The following is an 18,580-nucleotide window of genomic DNA, read 5'->3' as shown; positions in this document are numbered from 1 at the left end:
CGCCTTCTTGACAACCTTATCTACTTGATTCCCAACTTTCAGGGATCTATGTACACACACACCTAGATCCCTCTGTTCATCCACACTATTCAAAGTCCTCCCGTTAGCCCTATACTCGACACATCTGTTGCTCCTACCAAAGTGAATTACCTCACACTTCTCCGCATTAAATTCCATCCGCCACCTCTCGGCCCAGCTCTGCAACCTATCTAAGTCTCCCTGCAGACTATGACACCCTTCCTCACAATCTACCACACCTCCAACTTTGGTGTCATCAGCAAATTTACTAATCCACCCAACTATACCCTCATCCAGATCATTAATAAAAATTACAAACAACAGTGGCCCCAAAACAGATCCCTGAGGCACACCACTCGTAACTGCACTCCATGATGAATATTTACCATCCACCACCACCCTCTGTCTCCTATCTGATAGCCAATTCCTGATCCAACTTCCTAGATTACCCACAATCCCATACATCTGCATTTTCTGCAGAAGCCTACCATGGTGAACCTTATCGAACGCCTTACTAAAATCCATGTATACCATGGATTGTGGGAGGAAACCATGTACACCATGGACTGTGGGAGGAAACCAGAGCACTCGGAGGAAATACATGCAAACATGGGGAGAACATGCAAACTCCGCACAGATAGTGACCCAAGCTGGGAATTGAACCCGGGTCCCTGGCACTGTGAGGCAGCAGTGCTAACCACTGTGCCACTGTGCCACTCCATTAGAACATAGGAGAGCAGAAGCAGGCCATTCAGCCCCTCAAGCCTACTCCACCACAATGGTTCGAATGAGAAACGAGTGGAAGTGAATAACCTCAATGCATTTAAGAGGTCAAATACATATATAAAACAAACACAGAATACATTACGGGGGGCTTGGATGAACTAGGGTGGGAGATACTGATGTTGGAATCTGAAACAAAAACAGAAAATGCTGGAAAATCTCAGCAGGTCTGACAATACTTGTAGAATAAGGCAAATGTTTTGAGTCAGGGTGACCCTTCATCAGAGCTGAAGAAACAGAAACTCAGACAGGATTTATACTAGCTAATTTGATGGAGGGTGGAGGGGCTGTAATTGATAGGGATGGCATAGGCAAAATGTCAAAGAACAAAGAACAGCACAGGAAACAGGCCCTTTGGCCCAACAAGCCCGCGCCACCATTTTAACATTGTGAGTGCCCTCTTCTACCTATGACCTTTGTCTACCCCTATTGGACCCCACAATAAAGGAATTATAACCAGATTGAGGGACGACTAATTTAGAGACAATTTGTTAACTCCAATCAGCCTAACAGCACGTTTTTGGGGTGTGGGAGGAAACCAGAGCACCTGGAGAAAACCCACGCAAGCACGGGGAGAATGTACAAACTCCCGCAGACATTGGCCCAAATCCATGTATCTGCACAGCAAACAGTGATAGTCACTGAGCTGTCGTGTTGCCCGTCAGCTGGTCCAGTTTAAGCGCACACTAACGACGTGAAGCACAAGGCAACTCTCAAAGCAACATCCAAGAGCAGCCCTCACACGACCCACCGTGTGTATGCCTCTTGTTGGACAACAAGGTGGACCGAATCACCTGTGAATTAAAAAAAAAGACATCAATCATCATACACAACTTATACAGACATCCACGGAATCCCCAGAAGCTCAGACGGAAGACAAGTGAGCCATAAAATATGTTGGACGGTCCATAGGAATCAATTGATTCCCAGGAACGTCCTAAGGTTCTTGATCCTTGTTTAAAACAATCTTTTGTATCCCTCCATCTCTAGTCCGCTGATGTGCCTATCTAAGTAAGCCTTAAACAACTCCAACGTGCCTGCCTCCACCACCCTACTTGGCAGTGCATTCCAGGCCCCCGCAACCCTCTGTGTGAAAAACCTCCGAATTATACCTCGCCCCTCTCACCCTAAGCCCGTGGCCCCTCGTAATTTTTGTATCCAACCTAGGAAAAAGCTTACCACTGTTCACTCTATCTATATCCTTCATAATCTTATATCATAAAGAGAATGTAAATGGTGATGATAAAGGCTGAGAATGGGGCTAATAGCATCCATTAAGAGTTTGGAATGTGTAAATGGCAGAACAAAAGTGAAGGCCGCCTGTGTGGAGCATAAACCACCAGCTAAGAGTTAGCCACATAGAGCCCATCTGACCCGGAGGCCTTGGATTAGAGGCACTAACATCGCTGTGGTAGCTCAGTCGAACTATCATTCTGCTTGTCTCCCCGAGAAAGGGACTGTTTTGTCAGAGAGCTCTTCAAAGGGAATAGAATTAAATAGGTGAACAAGAAAATAAACAATCATTTCAACCCACTTCAGACATTTCACCAACATTCCTCGGAGCTCAGTTGAATATTGATAAATTGGATTACAGGTGAATTTTAGGGGGAAGCACGGCTGAACAACCTTGCATATTAATCATCAAGATTTGAATTTAATTTCCCTCAGGATGTGGCAAAGTGAAAACTAATTTAAAAGTATTTCTTTGAGTTGTTTTGTTTTGGTGGGGGGGTCAGATTGCTTGGGAACTGTTTGTAATGAAATAAATGCAGTTGCTCTAATTGATATTTGATTTCTCCCGGCATTAATGCCTTCAGCTGCTTCCAACTGATTTCTACAAAGGTGGAAATTCAGAATCACTTTACAATAGTGTCCAACTAACAGCCAATCAACACCCCATTGGAGTTAAATGTTTTATGTAAGTAGGTTTCGGGGCCCAGCAGGTAGTTCTGCTGGCTCTGGCTTTTACATGTCCAGGTTGCACTCTGCCTGTGGGCGTGTGGGTGACGGGCAGGAGAGAGGGTCACCTTTCGCACCAACTCTTGTCCGCAGTCTTGCCCACACCCAGATGGTACTGGAGAGGGGACACGCAGAGTCTCCAGTTGTCACGTCAGCAATGGGGGGGTGGAATTGTCCTGGGCATAAGGAATAATATTGCTATTTTGTTCCATGTTGTAAAGGTGGTTTAATGTTTCGAGGAGCAGTCGGGAGGATTGAATGGTTGAACATAAACCATTTATTGCTAACCCATAACTATGTACATATCCAAGGTACTGCCTTAGGTGCTGGCTCCTTCCACAGACTTCTTCATGTGTAGCAGTGATGGCCAACCTAGGCAAGTGAGTGGGTCACATGAGTAGCCCTCCTTTATCTCAGTGGGCCACAAGATTGAAATCAGGCTTATTCACTAACCCTGAATAAGATTGAATACATGCTGAATATTTCATAACCATAGAATGAGAGAAAAGTTACAGCACAGAAGGAGGCCATTTGGCCTATCTTGCTCATGCCAGCCTGGGAAGCTCTTCTCCATGTCCGCTCAACACGGACTTTCATTTACTTTAAATCTCTGTGCCCTGGTTCTAGAATTCTCCACCAAGGGAAACAATGTTATCCAGTCCGCTCTATCGCTTTTATTATTAAAAGTTTAAAAAAAGATAAATTTTTGAACAGTAAAGGAGTTAAGGGTTATGGTGAGTGGGCGGGTGAGTGGAGCTGAGTCCGCAAAAAGATCAGCCATGATCTTATTGAATGGCGGAGCAGGCTCGAGAGGCCAGATGGCCTTACTAAATATGCATAAGTGTAAATCATAAAATATATTAGGCCTAAACTAAACCTAAATTTTTACCCTATTTGTTGTCAAACAAAAGTAATTCCCTTCTTAGGAGAGTGCCGACAAGAAGAAGTCATATGATAATCCAGGGGAAACCTATGCAGCACAAAGGTGTTCAACATGAGAACTAGGAGCAGATGCTCATAATTTTGTAGCTCTATCAGGTCCACCCTCAGCCTTCTTTGTTCCAAGGAAAATAAACCCAATCTGTTACATAAAGCGCTCAATCATCCATATCTTAACAAAACTATCAATTTCAAATGTTAAAAACAAAAGAAATGCTTATGCTTTGATTGGATGCAGAAGGAGCACACAGCTCTCGCAGTCAATGTTGTGAGCAATCAGCATGCACCTCACCTCACGTTGCTTTGCTTTATGTGCTTATCACTCAAGGCCTTCCAGTAGGAAAAAAAACTATGTGAACAGAACCAGTGAATGAGGCAGCACGTGGGCCTACACGTGCCAACACGTGGGCAGCAGTCAACAAAATGTCTCAGGGGCTTCACTTAGAACCCTGATGGGCCATCGGGCCACAGTTTGCCCAACAATGTATTAGTACGCAGTGAAATATTGTTTCTTGCACACTATACAGATAAAACATACTGTTCATAGAGCACATGGGGAGAAGGAAAGGAGAGGTGCAAAATGTGGTGTTACAGTCATAGCGAGGGTATAGAGAAAGATCAACTTTATAGAAGGTAGATCCGTTCGGAAGTCTGATAGCAGCAGGGAAGAAGCTGTTCTTGAGTCAGTTGGTACGTGTGTATCTTTCTCCCGATGAAAGAAGGTGGAAGAGAATATGTCCAGGATGTGTGGGGTACTTGATTATGCTTTTCCAAGGCAGCAGGAAGCGTGGAAGGAGTTAAAGAATGAGAATATAAAAGCAGGGAGGTCTTGCTGCGACTGTACAGGGCACTGGTGAGGCCGCAGCTGGAGTACTGTCTGCAGTTTTGGTCGCCGCACTTGCGCAAGGATATTTTGGCCTTGGAGGGAGTGCAGAGGAGGTTCACTAGGCTGATACCGGAGATGAGGGGGTCGGACTATGAAGAGAGACTAAATAGACTGGGTCTGTACTCGTTGGAGCTTAGAAGGATGAGGGGGGATCTTATAGAGACGTATAAGATAATGAAGGGGATGGATAGGGTAGAGGTAGAGAGATTCTTCCCGCTCAGAAAGGATAGCAGGACTAGAGGGCACAGCCTCAAGATAAGGGGGGGGGGGTGCAGTTTAGAATGGAGTTGAGGAGGAACTTCTTTATTCAAAGGGTGGTGAATCTCTGGAATTCTCTGCCCGTTGATGTGGTGGAGGCTACCTCGCTAAATATATTTAAGTGACGGGTAGATAGGTTTTTGGTAGGCAAGGGAATTAAGGGTTATGGAGAGAAAGCGGGAAAGTGGAACTGATCCACTTCAGATCAGCCATGATCTTATTGAATGGCAGAGCAGGCTTGAAGGGCTAAGTGGCCTACTCCTGCTCCTACTTCTTATGTTCTTATGTTCTTATGGGCTGGTTTGCATGAAGGACTGGGCTACATTCACAACCTTTTGTAGTTCCTTGCAGTCTTGGGCATAGCAGGAGCCATGCCAAGTTGTGATATATTATCAGAAAGGGTGCTTTCTATGATGCAACTATAAAAATTGGTGAGAGTTGTAGTGGACATACTGAAGTTCCTTAGTCTCCTGAGAAAGTAGAAGTGTTTTTGGGCTTCCCTAACAATAGCATATAGTGTCTACAATCATGTGATTTTCTATGGGGTATTATTTGCCAGGCCCACATTAACCCTTGCTCTGCTGAACACCTTTGTGCTGCATAGGTTTCCGTTGGATTATCATATACCTTCTTCTTGTCTGCACTCTCCTAAGAAGGGAATTACTTTTGTTTGACAACAAATAGGGTAAAAATTTAGGTTTAGTTTCGGCCTAATATATTTTATAATTTATATTTATGCATATTTAGTAATTTTGACTTGTTCTCCTTGTCTTCGCTAAGTTAAACCTTTGCAGTCAAGGTTGGGGTAGGGATGTCTCAGTGTCCTCCAACACCTCTGGGAGAAAGTCAGATGAGAAAAAAGATCAACCGGGCTTCCTATTCCTAGAGGTATTATCACTAGACTATTATCCAGAAACTCAGCTCATGTCCTGGGGGCCCGGGTTCGAATCCTGCTATGGCAGATGGTGGAGTTTAACTTCAATAATTTCAATAAAAACTATCTGGAATTAAGAATCTACTGATGACCATGAAACCGTTGTCGATTGTCAGAAAAACCCCATCTGGTTCACTAATGTCCTTTAGGGAAGGAAATCTGCCGTCCTTCCCTGGTCTGGCCGACATGTGACCCCACAACCACAGGCATTCGACCGGGTTACAGTCATTCTGCTTATGGCTAGGTTCAAACGCAAGGTTCGTTCCTACACAATCGCATCAATAAATGCCTTATAAATAGATCACACTGGGCTATTTTGAAAGCAAGTGAATACAAGCCAAACTCTGCAATTTACTCTCAAAATTTAGTCCTTGAAATCCTGGGGTGGAAATTTCCCATCCCGCCTGCCAGGGGAATTGTGGCGGGCACGGGTACGGACCATACAAATGTCCCTTGATCTCAAGTGGGATTTTCCGATTTTGAGATGACCGTGGCCAGAAAATCCCATCCCTGGTGTCATTGTGGTAAAAATATGCTTTACCCAACTCCAGGACCAATATTTCCTGCCTGAGCTGCGACACCCGCAGTTGAATGTAATAATCCAGTTTAGCTCTAAAGCTGAGATATGCAGAGGACCATGGGTTTTGCTGGGGAGGTTTGTAGAGCAGGCCTCTTGTTCAGGATCAAACAGAACAAAGCAACACCAATTCAAAATTATACATCCATTATAAGACCATCACACTCGGCCCATTGAGTCTGCTCTGCCATTCAATCATGACTGATAGTTTTCTCATCCCCATTCTCCTGCCTTTTCCCCATAACTCCTGATCCCCTTATTAATCAAGAACCTATCTATCTCTGTCTTAAAGACACTCAATAACTGGCCTCCACAGCCTTCCATAGATTCACCACTCACTGGCTGAAGAAATTCCTTCTCATCTCTGATTTATAGGATCACCCCTTTACCCTGAGGTTGTGCCCTCTGGTTCTCGTTTTTCCTACTAGTGGAAACATCTTCTCCAGGTCCACTCTATCCAGACTTCACAGTATCTTGTAAGTTTCATTCATTCATTCATTCACTCTGTGCTTCTCTTTGCATTGCGACACAGTGGACTGATGACCAATTCGCCTCGCACATCCAGGATTTCCAGGGTTTCCAAACGCAGCGGCAACTGAAGGAAAGCCTCTACAATAAAATCATCGAGTACTTCGACAAGGGCAAGGTAAGACCTGCCAAAGGGCATCACCTTCTCCCCGCGAGCTCCCAGTAACCCCACGTCTCTGGAGTACAGTTTTCTCCAGTTGCTGATTACAGAAGAACAAAGAAATTTGCATTTTGATAGCACCTTTCCTAACCTCAGAAACCTCCAATCTATTGCACAGCCAATGAAAAATTGCCATTGGTGTAATGTAGGATGTGTGGCAGCAAGCTCCCATTCGCAACAAGGAGATCATGACCAAAAAATCCAATTTAGTGATATTTTGACTTGACTTATTATTGTCCCATGTATCAGTATGCAGTGAAAAGTATTATTTCTTGCATGCTGAATTTACAAAACATACCATTCATAGAGAAGGAAAGGAAACACTACAGAATGTAGTGTTAAAGTGATAGCTAGGGTTTTATAGATTGAAGGATAGGCCAGGACCTCAAAGTGATCTCCCCTGCTTTGATTCACATACATTAATGTGGGCAGATTTCCTTCCATCTGTACATCACAAAATACTTTGATTTGGCTCTGAATCAGAAAAGAGTTACCGGCACAGAAAATGCTGAGTTCCCGCTGGCTTAGATGTGTAATTTGCCATTTGCTCTGTTTGTCCTCTGTAAATAATGGACAAATTAACCAGTAACAGTGGCATGGTGGTTAGCACTGCTGCCTCACAACGCCAGAGGCCCGGGTTCTGGTCTCGGGTCATCTGTCTGTGCGGAGTCTGCACGTTCTCCTTGTGTCTGTGTGGGTTTCCTCTGAGGTGCTTGGTTTCCTCCCACACTCCAAAGATGTGCCAGTTAGATGGATTGGTTGTTCTCAATTGCCCCTAGTGTCAGGGGGCTTAGTAGGGTAAATACATGAAATTACAGGCATAGGGCCTGGGTGGGGTTGTTGTCAGTGCAGGCTCTGTACACACAGTGGCCCAAGCCAGGAATTGGAGTTAGGTTCCTGGAGCTGTGAGGGACACTGCTAACCAGTGTGCCACAGTGACTCCAGAGGCCACAGCAATATGGTTGACTCCCAACTGCCCTCAGGCAATGAGAGATGGGCAATAAATGAAGGCGAGGCAACAATGACATGTCCCACAAATTAATTTTAAAAAAGGGTTAGAGTGGTCCCTCTCAGCTGGACCACAGTGAGAGAGGTGTTGGAGGAGGATGGTCTGATCAACTCTATCTGTGGCTGCAACCAAACTGGATGAGATCAGGAAAGTGACCAAGAATGACACCACCTTGAGAAAACTGCAGCGAATTGTGTATAATGCAGTAAATTGTATATAGTGGCTGGCTCACATATCAGAGTAGAGCCCCTTCTGCTACACAAGAGTACCGGAGCTTTTGTGAAGAAGTTTATGGAGCTGAGGGGAAGATAATTAATGCAAGACTGAGGATGGAAATGCTGCCACACATACGTGAAAGTCATCTCGGCACAGGAACATGCAGGAGAAGAGCTCGAGGTACACTGTGTTGACCAAATGGCCTCCCTTAACACTGTTAGGATTCTATGATTCTATTTCTAAATGTAACCTAAGGAGAGGTGTATGTTGCAGACGGAAAAAAAGAGTTGCTGAACAATACCCATAACATCCTGGTATTAATAATGGCTAGGGGTAAGGTAAGAGTCCGTCTCGAAAGAAATGGCCCGAACATGATCTTGCCCTAAGAGCTCCGTGTTCGAGCTATTAAATTGCTATATTTAGGTTTGGGATGTCTCCTTGGAGGAGCAGCTAAATATAGGTTCAAGATGCATATGCTGCGTCGGAAGCAGAGGAACAGAATGTTTGCTTTGGGGACGTTTAAAACTGGTGGGAGGATGAAGGTAATTGTGCTGAAATAAATGGCATCCTACTTGAGTGTAAAAAAAGGCAAGCTTTCCCTCCTGAGTCTTCCCCACTTGGCACACTGCGCACATATTCTCCATTTCCCCCACTTGTGCTCCCAGTCCAGGTCAACACAGTATACTTCGAGCTCTTCTCCTCCGTGTTCCTGTGCCGAGATGACTTTCACTTACGCGTGACAGCATTTCCAGCCTCAGTGTTGCAAGAATTATCTTTTCTCCCTTAAGAAGTATCCCCTCAGCTACGTGAAGTTCTTCACAAAAGCTCCGGTACTCTTGTATAGCAGAAGGGGCTCTACTCCGATATGTGAGCCAGCCACTATATACAATTTACTGCATTGTACACAATTCACTGCAGTTTTCTCAAGGTGGCGTCCGTCATTCTCGGTCACTTTCCTGATCTCGTCCAGTTTGGTTGCAGCCACAGGTAGAGTTGACCCACCATCCTCCTCCAACACCTCTCTCACTGTCGTCCAGCTGAGTGGGACTGCTCTTACCATTTCTTAAAAATTAATTTGTGGGACATGTCATTGTTGCTGAGCCTTCATTTATTGCCCATCTCTCATTGCCCGAAGGCAATTGAGAGTCAACCACATTGCTGTGGCTCTGGGGTCACAGAGGCACACTGGCTAGCAGTGTCCCTCACAGTGCCAGGGACCTAACTCCAATTCCTGGCTTGGGCCACTGTCTGTGCAGAGTCTGTACATTCTTCCACCATGGAAGAATTTGAATTCTATAAAAAAAATCTGGAATTAAGAATTTACTGATGAAACCATAGTCGATTGTCGGAAAAACTCATTTGCTTCACTAATGTCTTTACCTGGTCTGGCTTACATGTGATCCAGAGCCACAACAATATGGTTGGTTCTCAACTGAAATGGTCTAGCAAGGTCCAGCCAGCAACATCCATGGCCCACGAATGAATAAAAAAATCTCTTGTTTCCTTGCAATTGACACCTTCACTTTCGGTATATATGGATTTCCAAAAGACACTTGCTGAGATTAATACAAAAAGTATGGGTGCATGAATATTAGCATGAATAGAAAATAGGTTGATGGATAGAAAGAAGTTTTTTGTAAGTGTATTATTGTCACAATCAGGCTTATGTTAACACTGTAATGAAGTTACTGTCAAAATCCCCGAGTCGACACACTTTGATGCCTGTTTGAGTACACTGAGGGAGATTTTAGCATGGCCAATGGACTTAACCAGCACATCTTTTGGACTGTGGGATGAAATTTATGCAGACATGGGGAGAACATGTAGGCTCTGCACAGATCGTGACCCAAGCTAGGGATCAAACCCAGGTCCCTGATGCTGTGCGACAGCAGTGCTAACTACTATGTCACCATGCCGCCATGAGAAGGAGGCTTATGGCGGCCTATCATATTGGCACCAACTGTCCGACAGACCATTATATCTAGGACCACCTCTGCCCTCTCCCTGTAACCCCACACATTTATCCCACTAATCCCCCCAATCTACACAATCTACACACTTAAGAGTTAACCTAATAGTTAGAATTCAAGAGCAGGGATGTACTTCTGAGGCTGTATAAGACTTTGGCCAGAACCCATTTGGAGTATTGTGACCAGTTTTGGACCCCACATCTAAAGAAGGATGTGCTGGCCTTGGAAAGCGTTCAGAGGAGGTTCACAAGAATTATCCCTGGAATAAAGAGCTTGTCAGATGAGGAACGGTTGAGGACTCTGGGTCTGTACTCATTGGAGTTTAAAAGGATGAGGGGGGATCTTATGAAAACTTGCAGGATACAGCAAGGCCTGGATAAAATGGACATGGAGAAGATGTTTACACTAGTAGGAAAGACTAGAACCAGAGGGCACAACCTCAGACTAAAGAAACAATCCTTGAAAATAGAGATGAGGTGGAATTTCTTCAGCCAGAGAGTGGTGAATTTGAGGAACCCTCTGCTGCAGAAGGCTGTGAAGGCCAGATCATCGAGTGTTCTTAAAACAGAGATAGATGGGTTCTTGATTAATAAAGGGATCAGGGGTTACGGGGAAAAGGCAGGAGGGTGGGGGGGTGAGAAAAATATCAGTCATGATTGAATGGCAGAGCAGACTCGGTGGGCCGAGTGGCCTAATTCTGCTCCCACGTCTGATGGTCTTAACTTACCATGGCTAATCCACCCAACCTGCACATGTTTAAATGATGGGAGGAAACCTGAGCACCCAGTGGAAATCCATGCAGACACGGGGAGAACATGCAAACTTCACCCAGACAGTGACCCAAGGCCGGAATTGAACCTGGGTCTCTGGTGCTGTGAGGCAGCAGTTGGCAGGCAGTGAATAGTGGAGTGCTGCAAGGACCTCAGCTATTTACAATCTACACCAATGACTCAGATGAGGAAACAGAGAGTGATATATTTAGGTTTGTTGATGATACAAAGCTAGGTGGAAAGGTCAGCCATGGGGAAGGCACAGGGAGGCTGCAGAGAGATACAGACAGCTCAAGCAAGTGAGCAACAAGGCGGCAAATGGAATACAATGCAATGAAGTGAAAAGTTATTCACTTTGGTTGTAAGAGTAGAAAAACAGAATTCTCTTAAAAAAGATGTGAACCTTGTTGATATTTGAGAAGGCTTGCACAAAGAATGCAGAAAGTTAGCGTACAGGTGCAGCAAGCCATTGCAATAATAAGGAGGCCCTGTTTCAGTTGTGCAGAGTTTTAGTGAGACCACAGGCGGGGCTTTCCTGCTGCACTCACCAAGACCAAAAAATCCTGCCCAAGGTCAACGAACCTTTGTATACCCACCACCGCCCGCTATGATTCCCGTGGCGGGCAGGAAGGGACAATGCCGCCCCACATCTGGAATCATAAAATCCCTACAGTGCAGAAAGAGCCCATCGAGTCTGCACCGACAACAATCCCACCCAGGGCCCTTTTCCTCGTTAATTACCCCGGCTAATCCCCCTGACAATCCCCTTGGCAATTTAGCATGGCCAATTCACCGAAGCTGCACATCTTTGGAGTGTGGGAGGAAACCGGAGCACCCGGAGGAAACCCATGCAGACATGGGGGGAATGTGCAAACTCCACACAGTCACCCAAGGCTGGAATTGAATCCGGGTCCCTGGCGCTGTGAGACAGCAGTGCTAACCATTGTGCCACTGTGCCACCCTACTGTGTGCAGTTTTGGTCTCCACATTTAAGAAAGGATATGCTTGCATTGGAGGCCAAGGTATTTCTTGATTTTGCTCTGGTCTGACATGCTCAACATACTTTCAGGCTGAGTGAATATCTCCGATCCTTCTAGTCTCCATTATTACAACCTGGCACTCCAACACGCTGAGTATTCTGTAACAATCAACCTCAAAAACCCAGTGGTCCACAAAGGGAGAAGCAGAACAAGGCAAACCTTGTCCTCGTGTGTTTTGTCTACTGTCATAGAATCACTGAAGCACAAAGACCTGAAAGAAGCCGTTCGGCCCATCATGCATGTGCTCCCTCACTAAACTAACTATACAGTTAGTTCCACCCTTTCCCCATAGTCCTTTCATTTTTTACCCTCTCAAGTCTATACATAAATACTCTTCTTGTCAATTTTATCCCACACTCAACATTAAGGAAAAAACAGATAATCTGGTGAGTCATCATAGAATCCCTACAGTGCAGAAGGAGGCCATTCCACCCATCGAGTCTGCACCAATCACAATCCCATCCAAACCTTATTCCCGTAACTCCACATATCTATCCTACTAATCCCCCGACACATTTAGCATGGTCAATCAACCTAAGCCACATATCTTTAGACTGTGGGAGGAAACCAGAGCACCCAAGAGGAAACCCACACCACCCCAAGGCCAGAATTGAACTTGGGTCCATGGTGCTGTGAGGTTGTAGTGTTAACCGCAGTGCCGCCCATGGTGCAACATTGCAGTTTGCTGGAGCTTGCTACGCACAGATTGTCTGACATGTTTCTTCCATTACAACAGTAGCTATGATTTAAAAGCATAATTTATTCACTGTAAAGTGTTTGAGATGCCTTGAGGTTGTGAAAGGTGTTATATAAATGCAAGTCTTTCTTTTTTTAAAGGTTACTATTGAAGCTGCTTCCATCACCCTGTCAGTCAGTGTATTCCTGATCACAATAACTTGCTGCGTAAAACAATCTTCTCCTCTAGAACTTTTTAATTTGATTTAGTTTATTATTGTCACATGTATTGGGATATAGTGAAAAGCATTGTTTCTTGCACGCTATTAAAGCCTGAATAGAAGACCGAGATTTTGCAGCCTCGCTCGGGCAAGCCTGGAAATTCCTGCTCGAAGTCAACGGACATTTCCGTCCTCTGCCCCTCAACCGATTCCATGGTGGGTGGGGAGGTAAAATTCTGGCAACACTCTTCATAGAGTACAGTAAGGCATGGTGGCACAGTGTTAACACTGCTGCCTTACAGCGCAGGGTTCAATTCTCGGCTTGCGTCAGTCACTGTCTGTGTGAAGTTTGCACATTCTCCCAGTGTTTGCGTGGGTTTCCTTCAGGTGCTCCGGTTTGCTCCCACAGCCCAAAGATGTGTGGGTCAGGTGGGTTGGCCATGTTAAATTGCCTCTACTGTCAGGGAGACTAATTTTGGTAAATGCATGGGGATAGGGCCTGGGTGGGATTGTGCTTGGTGTAGACTCAATGGGCTGAATGGCCTCCGTCTGCACTGTAGGAATCCTATGATTCTATGAGTACATAGTGGAGGAAGAAAGGACAGGGTGCAGAATGTAATGTTGCAATTGCAGATAGGATGTAGAACAAGATCAACTTAATAGATGATAGGAATATCTATTTTGCTGTTTAACTTAAATCTACATTTTCTCCTCCAACTCCCTTGATGGTGGGTTCAGTTTCTCCTCAATTACATGATCAATACCCTCCATCAATTTTGAAAACCTCCAGTAAGTTGACATTTTCTACTCCTAAAGGTGATAATGCCAACTCCTCAAGCCTCCCCACATAGCACTGAAGTCCCTCATGAAAAATGAAAAGGACCTGTCAACCTTTATCCTGCTTCTAAAAACATATTTTGGATAGAGATTCCCTGGTGCAGTGCCCAGATAGATTAGATGGATTCTTTCAAAGCCGTACGCTCCCAGCGACAAGGTGTTCACTAGCTACAGGCCCTCTTCACATGCTTGGGTACTGAATCATCCTGATCAGATTTTGCATCTCATTGTGAATAGGACCCTCGCTGATGAGACCGAGCATTTGGTGGTGGTCCTTACTGCCTGATGATAATAATCGGAATTAGACAGACCGTGGAGAGACAGAGGAGAAAATGCAGCCTTCACGGCTGTGATACAATGTCAGAGCAGCCCATTCTTAAATGTTTTATGGGCTGTTTATTACAATTTAATAGAGCATGACAAGTGATTAAATCAAATATTTATAAACTGGCGAGAAGTCTATGTTTGCCCGATTTTGTTAATTAATTATTAGAGTGTTATGGCTTCTCTGAAGATTGAAGATGTGTTCGTTCTTCATGGTAATTACGCTAAACTTTATTGAATTACCACATGCCGATGATTTAGTTTTGTACGGACAACATTCAAAAATGAGGATGTGCATTTTGACAGTGGATTATCAAGACCACTGACATTTCAAACGGCTTTACAGCTTTCCTGAAATGCAGTCACTGTTGCAACATTTGGGAAGATGTGCAAAAGATTAACGCAGAGAAATGTGAAATTATGCGTTTTGGTTAGGAGGCCGAGAGAAGCAATATCAACAAAACAATATAATTTAAAATTATGTGCAGAAACATAAAGAATTAGAGGCATAGGAGCACAAAATTTCAAGGTGGATGCATAAGTTGAGAAGGCTGTTTAAAAAAAATGCACAGAATCCGTGCTCCTTGCTCTTATGGGTGGCACAGTAGCACAGTGGGTTAGCACTGCTGCTTCATAGCTCCAGGGTCCTGGGTTTGATTCCTCGCTCGGGTCACTGTCTGTGTGGAGTTTGCACATTCTCCTCATGTCTGCGTGTGTTACCTCTGGGTACTCCGGTTTCCTCCCACAGTCCAAAGATGTGTGGGTTAGGTTGATTGGTCATGCAAAGAAATTGCCCCTCAGTGTTCAGGAATGTGTAGGTTAGAGGGATTAGTGGGTATAATATGTCGGGATATGGGGGTAGGGCCTGGGTGGGATTGTGTTCGGTGCAGACTCGATGGGCCGAAGGGCCTCTTTCTGCACTGTAGGGTTCTATGATTCTTAACGGAGGCATGAAACACAAAAGCAAGGAAGTTATGCTAAACCTTTATAAATCTTCAGTTAGGTTGTGGCTTCTTTATTTATTCATGGGAGTTGGGTGTGTCACTGGCTAAACCAGCATTTATTGTCCATTCCTAATTGTCCCTTGAGTAGATGGTAGTGAGCTGACTCCTCAAACCACTGTAGTCCATGTGGTGTAGGTACAATCGCAATTCTGTTAGGGAAGGAGGTCAGGATTTTGACACTGCGATAGTAAATGAATGACGATATAGTGAGGATGGTGAGTGACTTGGAGGGGAACTTGCAGATGGTGGTGTTCCCTGGTATCTGCTGCCCTCGTCCTAGAGTGTGAAGATTTGGGGGGTGCTGCCTAAGAAATTTTGGTGAGTTCCTGCAGTGCATCTTGTAGATGGTGCACACTGCTGCAACTGTGCATCTATGGTAGAGGGAGTGAAAGTTTAAGATGGTGGACGGGATGCCTTGTCCTGGATGGTGTCAAGCCTCTTGAGTGTTGTTGGAGCTGCATTCATCCAGGCAAGTGGGGAATATTCCATCGCACTCCTGACTTATGCCTTGTAGATGGTGGATAGGCTTTGGAGAGTCAGGAGATGAATTATTTGCTGCAGGAATCCTAGCCTTTGACCTGTTCTTGAAGCCACAGTGTTTGTACGGCAGATCAGGTTCCACTTCCGGTGAACGTTAACTCCAGGATGTTGATAGAGTCGCACGAATGCACGAGTCACAAAAACCCAGTCTGCAGGTACAGCAGGTGATCAAGAAAGCGAATGGAATGTTGGCCTTTATAGCGAGGGGGATAGAATATAAAAGCAGGGAGGTCTTGCTGCAACTGTGCAGGGCACTGGTGAGGCCACAGCTGGAGTACTGTCTGCAGTTTTGGTCACCGCACTTGCGGAAGGATATATTGGCCTTGGAGGGAGTGCAGATGATGTTCACTAGGCTGATACCGGAGATGAGGGGGTTGGACTATGAAGAGAGACTAAATAGACTGGGTCTGTACTCGTTGGAGTTGAGAAGGCTGAGGGGGGATCTTATAGAGACGTATAAGATAATGAAGGGGATGGATAGGGGAGAGGTATACAGATTCTTACCGCTTAGAAAGGATAGCAGGATTAGAGGGCACAACCTCAAGATGGGGGGGCGCGGGGGGGGGGGGTGCAGTTTAGAACGGAGTTGAGGAGGAACTTCTTCACTCAAAGGATGGTGAATCTCTGGAAATCTCTGCCCGTTGAAGTGGTGGAGGCTACCTCGCTGAATATATTTAAGTCACGGGTACATAGGTTTCTGATAGACAAGGGAATTAAGGGTTATGGGGAAAAAGCGGGAAAGTGGAACTGATCCACTTCAGATCAGCCATGATCTTATTGAATGGCGGGGCAGGCTCGAAGGGCTAGATGGCCTACTCCTGCTCCTATTTCTTATGTTCGTGTGATAATGGGAGGGATTCAGTGATAGTATGTCAAGGGAAATTATTGGATTCCCTCTTGTTGGAAATACCCATTGCCTAGTAATTGTGTGGCATGAATGTTACTTGCTGGAGTGTTGTGTCCAATTCTGGACACCACACTTTGGGAAGGATAACCTTGGAGGGAATGTGGAGATTTACTAAAATGGTGGTAGGGCTCAGAGCCTGCCAGTTACATGGTCCAGAGCCACAGTAATGTGGCTGACTTTCAGCTGCCCTCCTGCAACTAGGGATGGGCAATAAATGCTGGCCAGCCAGTGACAGCCATGTCCCATGAATGAATTAAAACAAAAGGCCTTGAGGTGGATGAGGAGTGTGTTTGTGGACAAAGTTTGACACTGAAGCAGATCTTTAGACGAGTGGCCTAAAGCATGGTCAAAAAAACTCGGCTTAAAGAAGCAGCTTAAAGGAGGAAAGGATAGTAGAGATGCACAGAGGATTCTGGAGGTTAGGGTCTGGGCAGTTGACGCCACAACACACAATACCAGGGTGATTAAATTCAATCAGGTGCAAAAGTCCAAAATTGGAGGAGCAGAGAGATCTTGGAGAGGTGGAGCAGGTTATAGCAATGAATGGACATGGAACAACGTGTGGCCTTCAGACAAAGGGATAGGAAATATCGGAAGTAACATCTAATTAAAAAATAACTGGATATCTGCAGCTGTAGATGTTTGAAAAAGATACTGGGAAAGCTAACATAAGAGCCCTGAAGTGAAGTGTTGTCACCATATCAAGCCGTGGATTTAAATTGGTCCGATTCATCCCAGCATGAGTCGTGGTGGATAAACCAGCTCCCATTGATATCCGTGAAGTAGAATTCACTCAACCTGTCAAAGATCACACAATACTTCCTTATTTCCTGTACAGAGAAGAGAGGTGCTAAATCTCTGCTGAGTTAGTTGCATTCAATACCAGATACTGCTTTAATTAGATGTTGAGGGAAGTTATTCATTATTATTAGTGAAAGAAACAAAGACACTGTCACTTGATACACATTGTTACTCAGTGCCCAAAGTCACTCGATACACACTGTCGTTCAATGGACACTGTCACTCGATACACACTGTCACTTGATACACATTGTTACTCAGTGCCCACAGTCACTCGATACACACTGTCATTCAATGGACGCTGTCACTTGAAACACACTGTCACTCGATACATACTGTCACTCGATACACTGTCACTCAATACACACTGTTACTCGATACAAACTGTCATTCAATGGACACTGTCACTCGATACACACTGTCACTCGATACGCACTGTCACTCAATGCACAGTCACTCGATACACACTGTCATTCAATACACACTGTCACTCGATAAACACTTTCACTCAATAAACACTGTCACTCGATACACGTCAGGTTTAGAGTTTAGGTTTGTTTATTAGTGTTACAAGTATGCTTACATTAACACTGCAATGAAGTTAATGAGAAAATCCCCGACATCCACTGCTACCCGATAACCAGATACTTTCATTTGATACACAGACACTGCCACTTGATATCTAACACTGTCAATCGATACCCAGTGACACACGATAACCAGACACTGTCACTCAATATACCCACTGTTACCCAATAATCAGAAGCTTTCACTCGATGTGTAGACACTGTCACCCAAAATCCAATATCACTCAATATCCAGACATTGTCACTTGATATCCAGACACAGCTAACCACTGTGCCACCATGCCGCCCACGTTCAACCACTACAGTCTTTATAGATCTCATAGTGTGTAGAATTTTATTGTCCATGACCTTGGATTCAGGGACAATGGTTTTTTTGTTCTTTAATATTACTAGCATCTCCTGCTAGATGTTCACTTGAATGGATACTGAGAGAAAAAATATTCAACTGTAATCTCCCATGTTAAATCTCCTGCTGGCTTTAAGGCGCATCGGATAGGAGATCAAAGATCAAAGAACAATACAGCACAGGAACATGCCCTTTGGCCCACCAAGCCTGTGCCAACACATGATGCCTTTCTAAAGTAAAGACCTTTTACCTCTACACGGTCCATACCCCTCTATTCCCTGCCTATTCATG

At 44.8% G+C, this 18,580-nt stretch overlaps 1 protein-coding gene across 1 annotated transcript in view; it reads left to right on the top strand.

The window, feature by feature from the left end:
* Nucleotides 1-18,580, top strand: part of LOC145346307 (dedicator of cytokinesis protein 2-like) — a 1,149,449-nt gene that overhangs the window by 1,054,078 nt on the left and 76,791 nt on the right. The window contains exon 38 of the mRNA XM_080193520.1: nt 6,887-7,000. Within this exon, the coding sequence (XP_080049646.1) occupies nt 6,887-7,000 (114 nt within the window). The remainder of the gene's footprint in view (nt 1-6,886; nt 7,001-18,580) is intronic.

This window comes from Carcharhinus amblyrhynchos, chromosome 1 (genome assembly GCF_965287045.1).
Source record: "Carcharhinus amblyrhynchos chromosome 1, sCarAmb.v2.hapA, whole genome shotgun sequence".
In the NCBI taxonomy this organism is placed as follows: Eukaryota; Metazoa; Chordata; class Chondrichthyes; order Carcharhiniformes; family Carcharhinidae; genus Carcharhinus; species Carcharhinus amblyrhynchos.
This window is presented reverse-complemented; position numbering and strand designations above follow the sequence as displayed.